We start from the raw sequence: 20,950 nt of genomic DNA, 5'->3' as shown, positions 1-20,950 counted from the left end.
GTGAAAAATACAAATCACCCCATTCTGTCTTGCTATTCACTCCATCCCTGCTTCTTGATCCTGGCAATAGAATGAATGAAGGAAGTTGAGTAAGGCATTTGTGTTGGGATTCCCTGGGTTCAGTGCGTTACCACTTTGTGCTGCGAGAAACTAACTCTAGGCTCAGTCTTCTAAAAAGCTGTCATCTTGCTGTGAACCACAGTGATCTACTGCTGTTGGGGCCTGGACATGAGGGTGGGTTGTGGTTTGCTGGTGAACATTATTTTTTATTACTGCTTTCCTTTCTCAATATCCAATTGCCCTGGCTGAGATGGCCCATGTTAGCAAATAAAAGCAGTACCATGGCTAATTGCTGTATTCCCACCCCTCTATGGACAATCTCTCTCTTTTCCCACAATCCTGGGGGGCCTTGTGTGGAGAAGAAGCATGAGACCTCCATAGAGGGGCATGGGTACTCATCTGCAGCTTTCTGGGGAATGAGCACCAGAAGGAGGTGAGTGGTAGCGATCTTCCCACAGCCAGCACCAACAGATCAAACAAAAGCATGTCAAAGGTTCTGAATGGGGTTATCTGGGTTTTACAACATCACTTTGTTTTCCCTTGCTTACTTGCTTGCCAAACCAGCCACTTGGGAGAAGTGGTTGGGAGTGCCCAGAGTGAGTAGTGGACAGCTGGTGCTGGCCACTCTTGTGTGGCTAGCCCAACTAACTGGCAAGGGTGGGAGTGTAATTAGTGCTCAAGTGAAGTCAGCATTTACCACAGCTCCCTCTTAATAGAAACTGAAGGAGGGCTGGGAATAGGAAAGGCTTTCCCTGACTGAGAGGTGAGAAGAGAAAAGGTTATTGTTCACCAATTCAGGTGGCAAAGCAGTGTTAAGCTACCCAATGGTGAATTATTTGATAACCATCATATAACTCCATGAACACCACTCTGGAACAGGCAGAACTTCCCAAAGCATTACTTATTCTCCCCCCACCAAAAACATAGCTCAATCATTCTCCCTTTTAGCATAACTGTTTTACTGTTACGGTTGGGGAGAGTAGTTAATCACCCTAGTGACAGCCCCAAGGAGTCTTGCCAAGCCCTAAAGCAGAGAATTCTAACATGGTACCTCCTCTCCCATGCCCCACTGCTGCCAGGAAGCCCTCCCACGGACAGCCTAATGATGCCCAGGGTCTCTGGGAAGGGCCAGGAGTATGGAAACACACGAGTGCTGTCACTATGCTGGAATGATTAAACTTACCAGGTGGCTGGGTGGCCATCTGCGCTGTCTGGTCCCCTAGTGGCTGGATTCTGAGTGATGGGAGAAAGGTCTGGCTGGTCACAGGAATGGGAGGATATTTGTCAGTAGAGGAGAACAAGATTTGGCAGGGGTGGAAATGGTGCAGTTGGTAGAAACGTGGAGGGGAATCTGCTGCACAGATGAATACAGTAGGGCAGGAAGTTGACAGACTGGTCTGGTGTGAAGTTGTGGGAAAGGCTGATGCCAGTAGCATCAGAGTGGTCATGCCCAGATGGCTGGTAAGCCTCTTGGCTCAGTGCTCCCAAACAAAAGGATGGATATCCCACTCAGAGTAAGTACAGGTCACCTACAAGACCTAAGTGGCATCATGTGCCTTCTCAAACTGTGTTTTCAGTACTTTTTCTGTGGTACAGCACTGGTACCAGCCAGTTATGTTCCCAAGCAGCCATTTTAGAGGCAATGTGCTCATGCACAACGAGTGCTAGAATTCATATTACACCAAGATAGCAAAGGGGTCCATTACCCCTGTCCACCTCCAGTTGTTTGACCACTTTGCAGATGCAACTAAGGACAGTGATGTTGACATTCTGGGTGCAGGCTCCATCAGCATACTTCAAATGGACATCAAGACTGCTCCAGTACAGGAGATGCTGAGTGCCCTGACTGGAGATCCAGCTGCAGCGTGCCTTCATACCTGACTATAGACAGGTGAGGTCAAATGCCATGCAGGTTGGATGACCTCGGAGCAATGGATTTCAGCTCGAGTCAGAGACAGTTCCTCAAAGCAATGATGGCTAGGAAATGAAGGATTATGGGATTCCAAACTCAGCAATTCCCTATTGTACTATGCTGAAGTGTAAAAATGCAACAGGAAGTGGTTCAAAGTTGTTCCTGTTTTTCCAAGGCCATATTTGAGGTGGACTGGCCCAACTTGAAATGTTTCATCAGCTTACATCTGTATCCTCACTTTTTGGAGCACTTAACATTTGAAGCTCTCCAAGTGCCTTAAGTCCCTATGTAGTTAAATGGTGATTTCATGATTTTGGTCAAAAGTAACTGCTGTACCATAGCTCATTCTATAAATTTGTGGAAAAGTTATAAGGAAGTATACAGATTGGAGCCTGATGCGGCAAGCTCATCATTCTAATGACAACAGTTGTACAAGTCAACAAATCTGGCATTTGCTATGGGTTTTCACAATCAGAAGTATAGTCTTACCCCATCCCCCCAAAAAACTTTTGTTACTCATAGATTTTCTATTTCCCCCATTTGGTTTTAAGATAAAAATAATGTTGCCAATTAAGGAGAGCAACTCATTCAAAACAAGGGAAAAATATAAAACAACTTTACATGTATGATTAAAAAGCAGATTGGAAATAAACTAGGATCCCACATATAATAATTCTCAATAATCACATAACCAACAGCCTCTGTTTACAACTCAGAGGTTTTGTTTTGTTTTTTGAAGTGCTAAATCAAGTATCAGTTATACCAGTGGTGCCAAACCTTTTTGCCCTGAAGGCCAGATGAGTTGTGTCAGGTCAGTCTACAGGCTGCATCTTGATCCCAATCCCAATCCCAATCCCACTACACAGGGCCAGCATGGCTGGGGCCCAATCCTGCCAAGCTTGGAAATTTGGCAGTGGGGGAGTGGTGGCAGTGTTAATTACCACCACTCCCCCACCACCAGATTTCCAGATCCCTGGGGAGTTGTTTTACAGAACACCTACTTTTGACAATAACCACATATTTAAAACAGCTAACTGACAGATTATTTTAAATGACTTACTTCCTGTATTTCGTCTGGGACAGAGGAGTCCATAAGCCTGAACAGTAAGTTTCGAAGTGGGCCTGCCTGACGTCCAAGAATGCTAGTTGCTACTCCTCCCGCTAATGCAAGAGCCAAGTGATTAGAAAGCAACTTCAGGCACAATTTGAGGAAACTGTGATGCTCCCTGGAGCAAGTGGGGAGGAGGGCCAGGGGGAAGAGGAGAGAGAGAGAAAAAAAAGAAGAGTCATTCTTAATGTTTGCTTGTACATCAAACTTTCTTCTCTCTACTTTTCTGCTGCAATTTTCACCACCCTGTACAGTTCACCAGTATTTCTGGTGTGTCCTACTGTGACATTTGACAAGCTAAATGAAGAGAAGAAATCATTATCATGACTTTAAATCAACTCCTCAGAGAGACACTGCCTATCTGACTGTACAATTTTATAAAACAAAAAAACCATGGAAGACAAACTCTGTACACAAAATGAATAAACTAGGAAGACTATTCAGTGGTCATTTCAATTTTGAAGTGATTTTGAGATGAGTATACAACTGTGCAAAATAAAAATAAACATAAAAATAATCTTTTCTTTCCTTTTTAAAAAATATATAAACATTCTGAAAGTGACATTTTCCAGGTATTTTTTTATGGTGCAGGGCAGTAAAGAAAGCCAAATATGCTTAATTAAATGTAAAAAATATTTAACAGGTAAAAGAAATGAACGTATTTAGTTACATGCTCAGGGTCAGATCAGGCTCCCTACCCTAAGAGTCTGACAAGAATAGATTGAGCAGAAAGATCCTTGTAGTCAGCAGAGTCCATTGAGTGGTACGCATACCTTTCTATGTTCTCAAGCTGAGAACCAAAAAAAAAGTATATAGACTATCACTCCAATTTTTTTTACACTTACCAAAAATAATTGGCTAAATAACCACTGAAACAGGACTCAATAAAAGGAATGGAAATTATGAAGAACAGGCAAACAGAGTGAAACATACTGTAAGTGTGTGTGCGTACATGTGCATCCAGAAAACTAATTTTATTTCACAAAGGAATAATCTAAAATGAAAAGATTAATTTACCACTTATAAATTTCAGATAAAGAGGTTTCTGGTACAGCTTTAATTTTTTTTTTAATTTTTTAATGTAAAAGTTACTGTATTGCAAAAATTAAACATGCCTGAAAAGCAGAAACAGGTTAATATAAGAAAACAGAATATGTTACTATCTGTAATATTTTACGAATTAAAAACAAACAGCATCAGAACCACACATCACTGCTGTACCAAAGACAAAAAAAAAAAAGAAACTTAACATGCCTGTTTTATATATACCTTGATGAAGGGAAAGGAAGAGGGGGTATGTCGCTGTTAATTTTATCACAGTACCGCTCAAGAAAGGAACGGAGATGGGAGAAGGTACTTTCTTCAAGATCTACACAATAGGGTCTGTGCCAGGCCACAACTTGTCTAGAATCAAACAAAAGAGCTGCATGGATTACAAGTTCACTGTTTCATGAATGTTCGGCTGACACCTTGAACAAAATAATTATTACAAAGAGAACACCAGTCTTCTTGATCCTTATAGCTAGCTTCTCTCCCTCTCCTGTAAATCTCTCTACAAATCAAACAATGAATAATTAAAAGAAGATTATTTTGTTTTACAGGTGCCACAAATGTAAGGATACAGATCTTTCCTCCTTCAACTGACTCCTACAGAAGCTGTAATGCATTCCCAGAGCAAGTCTGACATCATGGAATCTTGCCAAAGAGTTTTGAACACAATACAGGCAGAGTTGAAAAGGATATTGTCATCTATTAGAAGTAGCCTGATTTTTTAAAATTTTGTTGTCTAACATGGCATCTGTTGAAAAAGCATGTCTTACTATATTGTTTGAAATCCTTTAAAATTGTTAGAGTCTTGTACTCCTGTCTTAGGATCTTCAATATAGGCATTATCCAAAATTCTCCAGTTAAGCCACTACAAACACTGATTTTTATAGAACAGTTTAGTTCTGTTAACTGAAATCAATTTCCTAAAAACTATACAACAGTTCAGCAACTTTTTACTAATGGTGCCCTGCCACTTGTAACCAGCAACCACTGTAGGCCCCAAAGCTAGTTTAGACCTTCATGGGCCAGATCCAATCTCTTCCTAGCCTGGATTCAACTCAAATGGCCATAAATTGCCAACCCCAATCCAAACCAAACTAAAATCCATTCTCCTCAAAATAGTGTGTACGTGCAAATATTTACCCGAATTTAACTAAATCTATTTATATTCATACCTTAATATTTTATCTGGTACAACTTTCTTGCTTATACAAGTTCAAAAGTTTCTTCTTTGTTAACACAATAGGCAAGAAAACATAACTAACACAAAGAACAAAGACCTCCTAACACAAGTTACAATTAAGACGTGATTAACTGGTTAATCACATCTTAAGTAGTGACCTGATCACAAATTCATTCAATTAATGGTGTAATAAAACAAGGAGCTCCCTTTGCATTATGCTCAATTCCATGATCACGCCTTCTGCCATTCGTAGGAGATATGGCAGGAAGCACCTAGGAGTTCCCTTGCTGCAACTTGATGCGATGTCCAAAATCTTCAAACAAAAATAATTTTCAGATTGAATGTACTGTTGTCACGGCTGTTCAACATGAACCAATAGTGAAAATGAATCACAACAGTAAAAAGACAAATGCTTAACGTACAATATTTCTACTGCAATAGCACTATTTTAGCACATGGTGTATAATCTCAGTAATAACTTCAAAGGACAAACACAAACACACTCATCAGTGTACTTTTTTAAATAACACAGTAACTTACCTATCTCGTGGAAGGGCTGTCCAGGCAAGGCTGTGGGAAGTTCCTGCTGAAATCTGCTGAATTGCTACTCCATCTAAACCACTTACTTTCTTTGGTTTAGTAATGGGACCAGTAGAATTTCCCTGACCACACTGTCCCATGGAATTATTACCCCAAGCATAAACTTCATTATCTACAGGAACAACAAAAAGAGGAAACAAAAATGTGAGATTTGTGCCTTTTCATCAAAAGAAGATTCTAAATATTAAATGCCATATTTATATTACCATGAGAAAGTGCCAAGCAATGGCTGTCACCAATTGAAATATCAACTATTCTTGTGGCAGCCAGCTCTTCAATAAGCTTGGGTCTAAGAGCAGTAGCTTCTGAAGAACCACAGCCTAGACATGCACCACAGCCCCACGCATACACCTAAAAAACAAATATAATTTATTTCAACAAGTTATTGAATTTGTCAAGATTCCAAGTTCCAGATGATTACACATGCAATTACTGCAATTGGACATTTAATTCTACATGAGGGGAGGGCAAAATACAGCCTGCAGGTGAGATCAGGCCCACCAAATGACTGGATCCAGCCTGTGGGCAGGTGCCAAAAACTCTTTGGATCCAGCCTGCAGTTGCCCCTGCGGCACTCCACATGGAACTGGGCCCTGCTCCCTCCCACTCAGGGTAATGAAGTTGTCCGAGGTACAGCTCGGCTCTGCCCGGCATCCAGCAGCTCCTCCTCTTCCTCCTCCTCCTGCCCCTGTGGCACCGCTTCGGGAAGCAGGTAGCACAGGGAAGCTGCAGCTGAGTGGCTCTTGCCCCAGCTACTGGCTGCCTTCCACCCATTTGGCCACCTGCAGTTGGCTGCTCATCATGCTGAGCAGGCAGAGTGGGTAGAAGGCAACCAGGAGCCCCACTTGCTGAAGCAGAAGTTACCTGGATGCAGCTTCCCCCTGCCTGGATGGGTATCTGCTGCCCAGCACAAGTCCCCACTACTTCCCTGTATTATCTGCTGCCCAGAGCAGCACAACAGAAGCAGGAGAAGAAACTGCTGCTGGAGGTAGGGGGAGCTGAGCAGTAAGTGGGCAGTTATAACATTAGCCCTGCTGGACAGCTGTGTGCACCAGCTAGGGCCATCTGCTGGGTTTGGGGCAGGTGTGGGCAGGAGCACAGTGCAGGCTATTCTGGGCAGGAGCAGGCAGAGTGCTATGGGGTCAGCTACAGGCTGGATTGGGGGAGGACAGGGGAGTGGACTACACATGCATTGCACTGCCCAGACAAGCTCTGTTACATGTGCCCCCTGCCCACCTCTGCCCCCCTCTCTCCCCCTACCTCCAAGCCAACTCTCCCAGGAGCTAACAGATGGACAGCCCCTCCCCACACACACACACACACACACACACACACACACACACACACACACACACGCAAGCCCCCCTCTGCCCCCCCAGACATACACACACACCACAAACACCCCATGTTCCCCCAGCCCTCACACAATATACAAGAGCAAGACTTTATTTTGACCTATTATGCAATTGCTTCTATATACACTACTCAAAAAAACAAAGTCAGGACAAAAGTTATTTTTTGAAAAAAATTGAAAATGTTATAGTAGATATTTGATTTTTAGTATATGTATTCTTCTGGTTAAGATGATAACTTCTCAAGGATTTTAGCAGCCCTTGACAGCTCACCAAAACTCATTAAGTGGCCCTCCAGTCAAAATAATTACTCACCCCTGCTGTACACACAAGTTGTATAACTGTATATATACACGTCATACAAATCAGGGCTTTACCCACTTAAGTACTTATCAACCAATTTGTCTTCCCTATATTAATTATTTTGGCAAGCAAAGGCCAAAAAAAAACCCCAAACCAAAAACATTTCAATTAGTTATATTCCAACTTACACCTACAAAAAATATATATATATATTTGAGAGACTAATAACTTTCATACTTTCATAGTTGGTAGGGTCGGAAGGGACCTGAGCAGATCATCAAGTCCGACCCCCTGCCACAAGAGGAAAGAGTACTGAGGTGAAATGACCCCGGCTAGGTGTTCATCTAGCCTCCTCTTAAAGACCCCCCAGGGTAGGAGCCAGCACCACTTCTCTTGGAAGTTGGTTCCAGATCCTAGCCGCCCTGACAGTGAAGTAGCGCCTCCTGATGTCTAGTCTGAATCTACCCTCTGCCAGCTTGTGACCGTTATTTCTTGTCACTCCCGGTAGTGCTTGGGGGAACAGAGACTCCCCCAATGCCTGCTGGTCCCCTCTGACTAGTTTGTAAAAGGCCACTAGATCCCCCCTCAGCCTTCTCTTGTGGAGGCTGAACAGGTTCAGGTCACTTAGCCTCTCCTCGTAGGGCCTGCCCTGCTGACCCCTGACCATCCGAGCGGCCTTCCTCTGGACCCTCTCCATCTTGTCCACATCCCTCCTGAAGAGCGGCGCCTAGAACTGGATGCAGTACTACAACTGCAGCCTGACCAGTGTTGCATAGAGGGGGAGGATCACCTCCTTGGACCTGCTTGAGATGCATCTGTGGATGCATGACAAGGTACAGTTGGCCTTCCTGACCGCATCCCCACACTGTTGGCCCACGTTCATTTTGGCATCAATAATGACTCCAAGATCCTTTTGTGCCTCTGCACTGACGAGAAGGAGTTCCCCAGCCTGTAGGTCTGCTGCGGGTTCTTCCTCCCCAGGTACAGTACCCTTCACTTGTCAGTGTTGAAACCCATCCTGTTCTCATCCACCCACCCCTGTAACCTGTCTAGCTCCAATTGCAGCATATTCCTCCCTTCTAGCATGCCCACTTCTTCCCACATCTTAGTGTCATCTGCAAATTTGAACAGGGTGCTTTTTGCACCCCCGTCCAAGTCACTGATGAAGATGTTGAACAGTGCGGGCCCGAGGACCGAGCCCTGGGGAACCTCACTGCCCACATCCCTCCAGGTCAAATAAGACCCATCCACCACCACTGTCTGGGCACGGCCCTCCAGCCGACTAGTAATCCATCTGACTGTGTAGGTGTTGATGCCAGTCTCCTAGTTTTTTTTAATGAGAATGGGGTGAGAGACAGTGTCGAAGGCCTTCCTAAAGTCCAGAAAGACTACATCCACTGCTACACCTGCGTCTAAGGATTTAGAAACCTGGTCATAGAAGGCCACCAGGTTGGTCTGACAGGACCTGCCTCTAATAAACCCATGTTGGTTGCCCCTAAGCATACTCACCCCTGCTGGCCCCTCGTGGACACATGCAAGGATAATTCTCTCAAAAAGCTTCCCCAAGACCGAGGTAAGACTAACGGGCCTAGTTTCCTGGGTCCTCCTTCCTTCCTTTTTTGAAAATGGGGACCACACTGGCCCTTTTCCAGTCCTCTGGCACCACACCAGAGCACCATGAGTGCTCATAAAGCTGTGCCAGGGGTCCCTTTAAATCAGTGGTTTGCAAACTTTTTTGTACCAAGACGCATTTGTAAACACTGATGGCTAGTCCCAACCCAGTGTAATAGTTTAAGCAGAAAACAGTCCCCTAGCCCTGTCACTGCCTCTCACTCCCAACCTACAGGCCCTCACTGCCACAGCCCTGCTGGTGCCCCTCACTCTCAACCTAGTACCCCCTGCCCCCTAGACACCCCCTCTCCCCCCATGTGTGTGGCAGGATGGGGGTTGTGGGGGAACACTTTTTTCATGCCTTTCCCCCCAATTTCTTAATTATAGTAGTTAAAAACCTACTTTGAACCATACCTATTTAACTAGGCATGTTACTACTACTGACATCTACAGGGCCTAAGTACATGCTTAACTGACTTTCTTAACAGGTATGAGCTGTTAGATCTGGGTTCATGGCATATGGAGTACTAGCTAAATAATGAAACAACAGAGACTATACTTATAGAAACTTTTAACATTATATTATGGGTAATAGTGTATTAGATAACGTATTACTTTGATTACTGAAGTTATATAATTTTAATTGACTTTTTAACCTGAGGTCCAAGCTTAATGTTCAGCAAAAAGATTCAGCACTAGACAATTTTCAATAATGTATCTCGAAATTATGACCTATTTAAAATAAAATATGTTCCTGATGTCTGTTTTTTCTTTTTTCTTTTTACCTACCTGTCCTGTCGATGTCAAAGCAAGTGAAGACTGGCTCCCAGCACACACTTTCCGAATAAACATTCCTTGTAAAGCTTCTATAACTTTAGGTTTATATACTCTATTAGTATCACCATGGCCAAGTTTGCCTATTAAACAGAGATACAAGATAGCATTACACTAAAGTAAACTGATATGCAAGTCATGTGAAGATTTAAATTTCTAATGAGAATTTTTCATTTCCAAAAATATACCTCCATGTTTTTCATTTAAAAAAAAAAAAATGGCTAAATATTCTATTTCACTCCTATCAAATAGAAGGAAGAATACAGACATGTTATACTACAGTTTTAAATGGAAGCATTTATTAAAACAGTAAGGTCAATAGCCATCTTTCTTCACTAATGCATTGTTTAGCTCCCCATTTTATGATGTCATTTGAAGTCATCAAATACATAAAGCCCTGGCATGTTCAGCAACACAAAAGAAGGGCTACTGAATTTTTCCCCCTCTTAAAAATATAACATGTAAAGAATGTGAATTTTTATAGCAGTCTTCATAAGCATGAGTTAAGCCAACCAAATAATTTAAACTTCAAAGTTTCTTCAACTACAGCCTTTTGTTTTGTTTTCTGTGAAATGACATCAAAGTTCCATGGAGTTTAGAGCTTACTGAATACTCAATAGAACAATTTTTGATGAAACCTGAACTTTTTTTTTTGGCAGAAATCAAAGTGTATGACTCATAAGTACTATTTCAACAAGATTTCCGATGCTTTGATTCATTTGTTTTGGTTTTCTTACATCTATTACATTAGTATTAAATATTGTACAAACAGTTCAAAATCAGTATTTTAATATACTGTAAAAGTTGAAAGGAAATGCTTAAAAAAATTATTACTGAAAATTTTTAAGGGATGGGGGGGCAGTAGAGATTTTTGCCTTCATTTTGATTGGGAACCAAATGAATTTTAACATCTTGGTATTTCCTGAAGAACTAATCAGTTCCATTAATTGATGACTCCAGCTGGAGTTGCTCCTAGTTTTTTTGCCTTCTACACACAATGTACTGGGAAACAGCTGTGCTGCAACTTTAATCTGAATGACACAGCAAGCTCTAATCAAAACATTGCTAGTCAAAGAGATGAGAAAAAGGGAATGCAATTTGCATGGTTGGCATACAACTAGCTATGAAATCAGCAAGGGTCAAAACTCAGGTTTCTTCTTCTTCAGTTTTTTTTTTAATTTTCTGTAAGAATAAGGCAGTTATTACAACCAATGCTAATATTAAAAACATATCAATAAAAATCTTTACACATATAAGTCTTAACAAAACTTCATGGACTAAGAATCTCATAAGCTGAAAAAATAAACAAACATTAAAAAACCTTTGCAGATAGCTTTTAGACTATCTTCATGAATAGCTTTCATTTCATAGATCTGATAGTCCTTGATATTTGACTTCTTTATAACTTGATAACTCTTATTAAAACAAAAATGATACCATGAAGTCAGTATCAGAACAAATATTTGTACCGGTAAGCTTTTTACAGGAGCAGACTATAATATAGATGAAAAAATATGAAACTGTAATGGAATTATATGAGCACTCATATGATGTAAATATACTTAAGATGTCTGTACAGAACTATAGTATATAAACCATTGCATTAGAGATTAAGATGTATTACAGGCTCTGAATGTAATGAACATGATGAAACACCATTTAGTGTTCATTGCATCTTTTGACAGTTCACCTACTTTCAAACCACTGATTAGATTCTGATCTCTCATACCCAGATGTATTACCATGCACAGAGACAACTAGAGAAACTGTTATATAATTACAATACAGCTATGAGATCTTCCCATTTATGAAGAATTCTAAAATTAAGAGATAGAGAACTGATGGATAAGTCACTTAGCTATGTAAGATTATACAGAAACCAAGACCGTAAGTTCTGGGTCCCAGGCCTGTGTCCAATCACTATATTTCAGTAAAATCTTCTACAAACCTTATTAAATTCTTGGAGATATTTAAGAGTCTGTTGGAACAGAGAATACGTTATAATGGAGTTTTAATATAAAACCAGAAATAGTAACTGTTTTTCTAATTGTAATTGTATTGTACAAATGCATTTTTGTCTTTAAAAAACCTTCTGATTAATCACATGAACTCCAGTCTTCTCAGATCACAACAATGTCCTCTCCTTCCTTTCTAACCATCTACATAATTTCATAAGAAATTTTCCATCTCCAATTCTTGCACCTGGAATGGAATTTTGAATTTTGTGTCAGTTTTAGCAATTATCTACGAAGGGACTCAATCCAATTGAAGAACAGAAGATTTTACAAAAATATATTAAAAGACTATAATTTCTCAGACCATAAATGAGACTTACTAACTACTAATTCCATTCTAGGTTTTACGTACCATTATCTCCTCCTCCAAATGACCACACTGTTCTTCCATCTTTGGATAGAGCTATAGTGTGTGAACTGCCACAGGAAACTTCTCCTACATTACTAATATCTTTTACTAATGTTGGAATGTTACGGCTGTTGCTGTCACCATGACCTTGGGGGGAAAAAAAGGAAAAAAAAATTATGTATTTCCTTCTTCCTCTGGGAATCTTAAGACCCACTCTGTATGAAAATTCCAACAGAACTCTGCCAGGCTATACAACCTTGTAACATAAATAATAAAAAATAAAAAAAATCTGTGACCCCTCTGAGAAGTTAATAGAAAAATTACTAAAGGCATATTACTACCAAGGGGACCACAGCAGTCAGTGTCCTGCTTCTCTAAAAAGTTGTTAATATACGCTGAAGAGGTCCCATGTAGAGGGCCACGCCTCCCACTACAGAAGAAGGCAAAACCACCTCTGGTCCATACCCATTTGACCATGGGATAATATTCCTTCCTGACCCCAAATATGGCAATAGGTCTGACCCTAAGCAGAGGGGTAAGACCCACTTAGGCAGGAATCTCCGGGTTTAAGTCTCAGCTGGAGTACTGACACAGCCCAGTCAAAATCCCCAGCCTTGGCTACAGCCAAAACCCAATGCCTCCAAGGAAGGTTTGAAAAACAAACATCTGACAGCAGAAAAAGGGAGATGGGGAGGGAACAATCACTCCCTGCCCCATGAAGAAGCCAGCAAAACCAAGAAGCATTACAAATACCCACAGAACAACATAGGCATAGCTATGCCTAGATCACCCCCAACCAGTGGCTGTCCAACCTCTTCTTGAACACCTCCAGGGATGGAGAGTCCACAGCTTCCCTGGGTAGTCTATCTAGTCCACTGCCTCACTGTTCTAACAGTGAAGAAGTTTTTCCTAATATCCAGTGTAAACTTACTTTGCTGCAAATTCAAGCCACTAGTCCATGTCCTACACTGCAGGAAAAAAGAAATGGGGTTCTCCCTCTTCTTTATGGCAGCCCTTAACCTAAACATAAGAAGGTAGCTTATAGATTCATAGATGCTAGGGTCGGAAGGGACCTCAACAGATCATCGAGTCCAACCCCCTGCCTAGGCAGGAAAGAGTGCTGGGTCTAGATGACCCCAGCTAGATGCCTATCTAACCTCCTTTTGAAGACCCTCAGGGTACGGGAGAACACCACCTCCCTTGGGAGCCCATTCCAGACCTTGGCCACTCTGACTGTGAAGAAGTTCTTCCTAATGTCTAGTCTAAATCTGCTCTCTGCTAGCTTGTGGCCATTATTTCTTGTAACCCCCGGGGGCACCTTGGTGAATAAAACCTCACCAATTCCCTTCTGTGCCCCCGTGATGAACTTATAGGCAGCCACAAGGTCGCCTCTCAACCTTCTCTTGCGGAGGCTGAAGAGGTCCAGGTGCTCCAGTCTCTCCTCATAGGGCTTGGCCTGCAAGCCCTTAACCATATGAGTGGCCCTTCTCTGGACCCTCTCCAGGTTATCCACATCCTTCTTGAAGTGTGGCACCCAAAACTGCACGTAGTATTCCAACTGAGGTCTGACCAGCGCCCGATAGAGGGGAAGTATCACCTCCTTGGATCTGTTCGTCATGCATCTGCTGATGCATGATAAAGTGCCATTAGCTTTTCTGATGGCTTCGTCACACTGCCGACTCATGTTCATCTTGGAGTCCACTAGGACTCCAAGATCCCTTTCCGCTTCCGTTCCACCAAGCAGGTCATTTCCTAGGCAGTAGGTATGCTGGACATTTTTCCTCCCTAGGTGCAGCACTTTGCATTTCTCCTTGTTGAATTGCATTCTGTTGTTTTCTGCCCATATGTCCAACCTGTCCAGGTCTGCTTGTAGTTGTTCCCTGCCGTCCGGCATGTCCACTTCTCCCCACAGTTTTGTCATCTGCAAACTTGGACAGAGTACACTTCACTCCCTTGTCCAAGTTGCTGATGAAGATATTGAAGAGTATCAGTCCCCCACTGCCCACACCCTTCCAGGTCGATACCGACCCATCCACTCCGACTCTCTGGGTGCGACCCTCTAGCCAATTCGCCACCCACTGGACTGTGTAGTCATCTAAGTCACAGCCTCTTAACTTGTTTACCAGTATGGTGTGGGATACCATATCGAAGGCCTTCCTGAAGTCTAAGTATACAACATCAACCCCTACTCCTGCGTCCAGGCGCAGCTTATCCAATATGCAGCAGAAAAGTCCTAAATCTCAGAGCATCGAGCAGAAGTATTCATCTACTGAGAATAGGAGTAAGCGGACTCTGATATGCAGCAAGTCCTAAGTGTAGAGGCAGTGCCATAAGGAAGAAAAACTATATTACCCAACGTCTAAGATAACACAGGACAAAAATCAAATAAATGAAAAAACATTTATGAAAAATTTGCTTTAATTGTCTGCAAATTTGAATAAATCAGAGTAGCTCACTTTACTCAGTAAGAAATTGTAATGTTTTAGAGATACTGTAATTTAAGCCACCTTTTTGCAGTGAAAAAAAATCACTTCCTAACAACTTTTAGAAAACATATGCAAACTTGCAAGTTATGAAACTATAAAACAGAATCAAGATTACTTTTCATTTAGTGCAGCTAATACGATTCATCCTGTTTGAGAATTCCTGGAGCACTGTTGGTTTGATTTAGGAGTTTACTTCTGCAAATGATTTTACCAGCAACTAAACCAAATTATCCATTAACATATCTACCATTCAATAGAAAGTGCATTTTTCAAGTCAGTAAGCTATACACTAATTATGTAAAGATAAAATATCCAGAATTAGAAATGCCTCCAAAGAAAACTGAATACAAATCCTACTACACAAACTAATCCTTACACAAGAAAAACCGTTGCTATCTTTTTATCCAACTTTTTTCCTCTGATGACTATGTATGGGATTAGCCACAACATTTCTAACTTTCAACTGATAGTTTTGCCCATAATCCTACTATATATTCTACGAACAAGCTTGATCTACATTTTAATTCAAATGTTCAGTGTTCAGCAGAAGTTGTGTTATAAAATAACCATATTACACAAGTTAAGAAAAGATGGAGTTTTGGACAAATGGGTTTTTGTCAGCAGAGAAGACCAGAGACAGTTTGGGACACTGTAGGAATGTCTACACGTGCCTCTATGGCACCGTTATTACTTTGGGAAGTACTAAATGATGGTCAGCACATGATTATTTTTAGCCGCTATGCTGCTGTAGCAATGTGCTATAGTGAGGGAGCGCATTGCTATGGCGATGTAGCTGCAGCGTCATGGTTTGTGACCACTGATGCTACATTGCTGCAGCAACATAGTGTCTCGTGTAGATGTGCCCTGTGAAAGGTATGTGACTTAAAAGTTAAAATAATCTTCCATGGAACAGTTTACTTTGCAATCTAAATATGAAAACTCTAGGGTCAACTGATAGTCCACTGAAATAAACAGAGACAGTTCACTCTTCTCGGAGTTCTTGTTTCACAGTTCATGACTAGGAATCATGGCATTTGATTTACACTCTTATTTACATTTTAGGAACATAGAAACTGAAAAATATACCAAGAATTTTTTCTGCCCTGCCAAAAAGATGAGCTTTCCCAGCAAGATAAGAAAGTGCAATAGTTATCTTGTTTTAAAAATCTGAGCGGAAAGAGAACATCTATCTTTTATAAAAATATGCTATACTTGTGATGTTTCAAGACTCCTTACCCTATCACTTTGAAAGAAAAGTCTGACTAATAAATATGTAGCGCCATTTACTGAACAGGTGGAGTTTTCCCAAACGTGTCTGGTCAGATCAGTTTTATGTAAGAAATTTTAAATTACCTAGTCTTCCAAAGTCTCCTTCACCCCAAGTATACAATTCTCCATCTTCTGTGACAGCAGCACTGTGTCTGTATCCAGCTGACACGCATACAACCACCTGTGTTATAAGAAAGAAAAAAAGTACTGCTAATCCCAAACCTGTTGCACAAACAGAAGTCACAGAATTCTAAGTCTAAGAACCAGACTGTGAAAGTCCGTGTTAAGAGACCAGTGTACTATAAACCTATTATATAGTTCCCTTCTGAAGAACACTGAATTTGTTCAGAAATTAATTCTTTACTGAATCATTTATTATAGTATTTAATAAGTATTTGCAAAGGGAAGGGGGAGTTAATATGACTGCAGACAGATGAGTTGTAACCACCTGGCCAAATTCTAGTTAATCAAGCAAATATAAATAAAAGAATTTATAACAGGATATGTTACAAGACAGCCTGGCTTGACAGCAGCATTAAGATGATAAAGCAGGAAACACCCACCCCTGGCTATCATCAGCCCCTCTTCTTTAAAGGTGTAAATCTAGAGCAAAGCATAAAAGGAACCACAAAGCATCTTTACAAGCAGTGGACACCCCGTTCCAGAGACTCCAGTCAATTACTGTTATGAGTAATACTACTTTAAGTAAAACGACAACCTTCTGGAATTAAAGCCTCCTTCAGCAAAACATGTAAGCACAAACTTATCTCTCAGCAAACGAAATCACCGCCCTGACATGCACGCACACAATATGCTTAAAGCTGATCATGTTTAAGCGTTTTGCTGAAATATGGTCCAAAAATCACCTCCAATACAAACAGAAATATAACATACAAGTAGAAAATTTTGAAGTCTTAAGGAAGTAAATACTGAATTAAAAAGGCATAACGAAACAAATTCCACAGTATCACACACCTTTCCTTGTAGAGGACCCTGAATAAGTTTAGGATATTTCTGTGTTGAACTGTTTCCATGTCCCAGTTTTCCATAGTCACCATCACCCCAGCTGAAGACTTCACCTTCTGTTGTAAATGCTAATGTATGACCATCAGATCCTTTTGAAGATGATACTTTTTTGATAGATCTATGAGGCTCAAAAGTCAGTTTTTTCAGTGTAGACTGGTTATTGGAATCACCAAGTCCTAGCCTTCCATAGCTGCCTTTACCACAGGCTCTTACAGAGCCATCCGTAGAAATTACAAAAGTACAGTATTGTCCAGCTTCAATCTATAAACAAAAAGGATTAAAATATTACAAAGGAATGAATATTTTCAAACCTATCTAATAAAATGCATGGGACTAAAAGATTGTTTTTAAAATGTTTACATATTGCTTTTGTGATATTGCATTCTAAAAAAATAAGGAGCACTTGCATTTCAACAAGCTTTGGAAACTCAAATCCAACTCTTAAGACTATTCTTAACTCTAAGATCCGCTTTCTTGTTACCCTGATAGTTTAAATTCAACAGTGAAATTATTTTACTTGTACATTTGCATCTCTTCACTACAAAACATAGCTTACACATTATGAAAAGCAAACTTTTCCTGAGCAGGATTTGGCCCACCCAAGGTTCATCAGATCCATGAAAAGAAGTGGGGTGGCTTTTGAACATTTTTTTAAATAAGAACAACTTAACACAACAGAGAGTAGATAGCAAATGGCCCAACACAATGCTGGACAAGATGTTTGAATATCAATGTGTGTACTGTACAGCTATGTATATAACAGAAAAATTATGTTTTTAAGGAAAATAAGTCCACAGGACAGTATACTTAAGGGTATACGGATTTGTCTACATGGAGAAGTTAGTACAGAGCAGACTGGGATAGGAACTTACAGTGCACCAACGATTATGTACTAAGTTTTCATAGGAGCACTCTCAGTGTGTACCAAGTCCAAATTAAATTATTCCACTCTCAAAGTAGAGTAAGCCACCTTCTGCAAAGGTGCCCTTAGTAGATATTAATGACATGAACATGGAGATTTGGGGCTGTAAATTCGTACCTAATTCAGGGCTGTCCCACTGACAGGCTGCATGCACTCTGGGTGCCTCTCTTCTCACTGTTCTCCTGCTATCACCCAGGTCTGAGATCACCTGCCCCCTTGCCAACACCATGGGGACACAGAGCAGCCTGTAGGGACCAGGAAGCCCAAGGCCCGCTACACAATGTAGGGGCACCCATGCTGTACAACACAGGGCAGCAGAGGTGGGCACTCACAGTGGCGCACAGCAAGGGATGCCTGTGGAAGGATGGCCCACACCACACAGTATGCAGTCTCCAGCATCTCCGAAGTTGGACAGCCCTCCCCTAAATTACTGTACACTAAGGTTTCCCATGTAGTTAAGCCATATGAAGATTAAAGGAGTCAATCGAGAACTGCTGCACCTCAACCATAAAACATGTAAATATGTTCTGCAGGTATATATTACATTACTTGTGGCAATAACACAATTCCTAACTGGAGAGACACAAGAAGTTACTACTATTAACCAAAAAGCCACAATACCACATATGTGAATACTGGAGTTCAAATGAGAAAACTGCAGTTTGAATGATTCATCACAGATGACCACATACCCAGTGCATGCAGTTAAAAAACTACCACCATGGTGACATTTTCAAATTTTACATGAAGAGCCACAAGTGAAAAGTCGAAGAGCCACTTGTGGCTCAGGAAAAAGAATCTCAGTATCTTTCAAGGAATTACACATAAAACAACCATCCTGCCTTTATGTATTACTGGACTGTTTAGAGTACAAGTTCAGCCTGCATAAAAGTGAACTTGAAAATGTGGGGTCAAAGCTTAGAAAAAATAGTTTTTCCCTAATTTTAATTAAGTCAGTGACCATAAAAAAGCCTTTGAACTGCTTCAGCCCTTACCAAAATCTCACATGAGAATCAAATAAGCAGGAAAGATGCTATTGGTTAAGCACACTAAAAATGTAAAATTAAAAATTGTCTTCTGTACCAAAGATGATACAGTGAGTCTTGGCTAAAATTGTCTTAAGCCTAAAATTCCATGGCAACACACAGACAAACATTTTTAGTTAAATGGAAATTATTTACAGGCTTAAACAAAGATAGGCCCTTACTAAATAGCCAGAAGTGGATTGCAGTTTTGGATTCAAATTTCATTGATACTTAGAACCAAAGTCTTGGATGCAAACAGTTCCAAATCCAAATTTTCCCAATTTTTTTTAAAGATGTGGGGATGTAGAAAGTGGGCTTTTGTATGGGATTGTTCTGGCAATTTTTGTTCAGTTTTCTTGGAAGATACTAATTTAACAAATCCTAAGTTTTGGCCAACTTAAAACAACACAGACAGAGCTCTGCCTGGTTTTCTGCCAATTCACTTGATGGGCTCTTTCTTAGCTCTGTGGCTCTAGAAGCTACCTGTCACATGGACTGCACAGAGGTGGAGACCAAGCTGGTTTTCCTGCTTGCTAAAATGAAGCCCAAGATCTGGAAGCCTCAACCTGATATAGCATGTCTAAGGCTGGAAACAGGGCATCTTCAATGGAGCATGATCAGCTGTACCACTATGTCAGAACACAGCTAACTGCGCTCCACAGACGTCTATAGAAGTCTCCAGCTACCATACCTTGACTTTGGATGCACTGATCAAGGGAAAACACCTGCTTGCAGAAATGTCCCCCACGTTGGGGAGTCAGGGATTCCCCCACAGGAGATTTCCCCTTGGGCATATCTGCAAGCAAGTCGCCCCCAAAAACTGACAAATACCCATGCACAGAAAAATCCTTCTGCAGGGAATTTCCCCACATCTGCAAGCACAGAGATGGGATAACTGCACAATGCACAAGTTGGAAATCTGAAGCCCTCCCCACCATGACAGTCATGTGTCGTTCCCCTATCTCCCCCCACCACGCGCACACATACATGCAGAGGCATGCAGGGAAATCCCCTGCAGAGGGGTTCCCTTGCATGCTGCCAGGGGCATGTTAGCAAGCAAGAAATGCCTACTTACAGACATGCATGCCCCGAAGGCCCAAGTTTCCCTGCTAACACAGATATGTCACTCCAGGGGACGCCATAAAAATGATGGTGGCACAAAGGTGATGTCTGTTTCCATGCCCAGTTCCTAGCTCCCTAATGAAGGATTAATATCTTAGTTTGCAGTGAAGCAGACCAAGGAGATCCTGGGAACTGCAAGGTAGTTCACTCAGCTACTTTGGCCCTTCTATGAACATCGTGAATCTGCCATGCCAGAGGTAATTGTCCTGTGTGGTACCTTTAAGGGATACAACAGCTGGATTGTGGGGCCACAACAGCTGGTCCTTAAGGGTGCTGTACAGGACTATCTGCTCCCCTAGTATCATATCCAGCCATTGTGGCCTTTAAGGGTCTGTATAATATTACCATATTATTGCAAGTATGGATTGAACCCCTGCCACCTGAAGTGATGTTTATGTTTTGAAGTGAAAAAGGTTGACTTGTAATCCAAACAATAAGCATGTTTGCTAACACTGCAGTTATGCTAATTCATAAGGCTGCCTTGCAAAACCTGAACCTGAAGTCCTTTGGTACATTAAAATCCAATTGATTCATTAGGAATTATTGCAGAATCTGCACTACAGTATTATCATCTCTCTGTGTAGTGACCAAACACAAGCTTTTACCTTAAGTCAACAATGCAAAGCCAATAAAGCAACAGAAGAGTAAACTATTCTATTTTGTGTCATCCATCAACAAAAGTGCTAAGTTGTGACTATAGAATGTGACTGAAAGCTGAAAGAACAT

At 41.3% G+C, this 20,950-nt stretch overlaps 1 protein-coding gene across 1 annotated transcript in view; it reads right to left on the bottom strand.

The window, feature by feature from the left end:
• The window catches only part of HERC1 (HECT and RLD domain containing E3 ubiquitin protein ligase family member 1), a 177,442-nt gene that overhangs the window by 116,764 nt on the left and 39,728 nt on the right, over positions 1-20,950 (bottom strand). The window contains 8 exon segments of the mRNA XM_059714771.1: positions 3,033-3,198; positions 4,350-4,484; positions 5,851-6,022; positions 6,117-6,261; positions 9,966-10,093; positions 12,378-12,521; positions 16,214-16,310; positions 17,105-17,416. Of these exon segments, the coding sequence (XP_059570754.1) occupies positions 3,033-3,198; positions 4,350-4,484; positions 5,851-6,022; positions 6,117-6,261; positions 9,966-10,093; positions 12,378-12,521; positions 16,214-16,310; positions 17,105-17,416 (1,299 nt within the window).

This window comes from Alligator mississippiensis, chromosome 11 (assembly GCF_030867095.1).
Source record: "Alligator mississippiensis isolate rAllMis1 chromosome 11, rAllMis1, whole genome shotgun sequence".
Lineage (NCBI taxonomy): Eukaryota > Metazoa > Chordata > Crocodylia > Alligatoridae > Alligator > Alligator mississippiensis.
The sequence above is the reverse complement of the archived record's forward strand: the minus strand, read 5'-3'. Positions and strand labels throughout refer to the sequence as shown.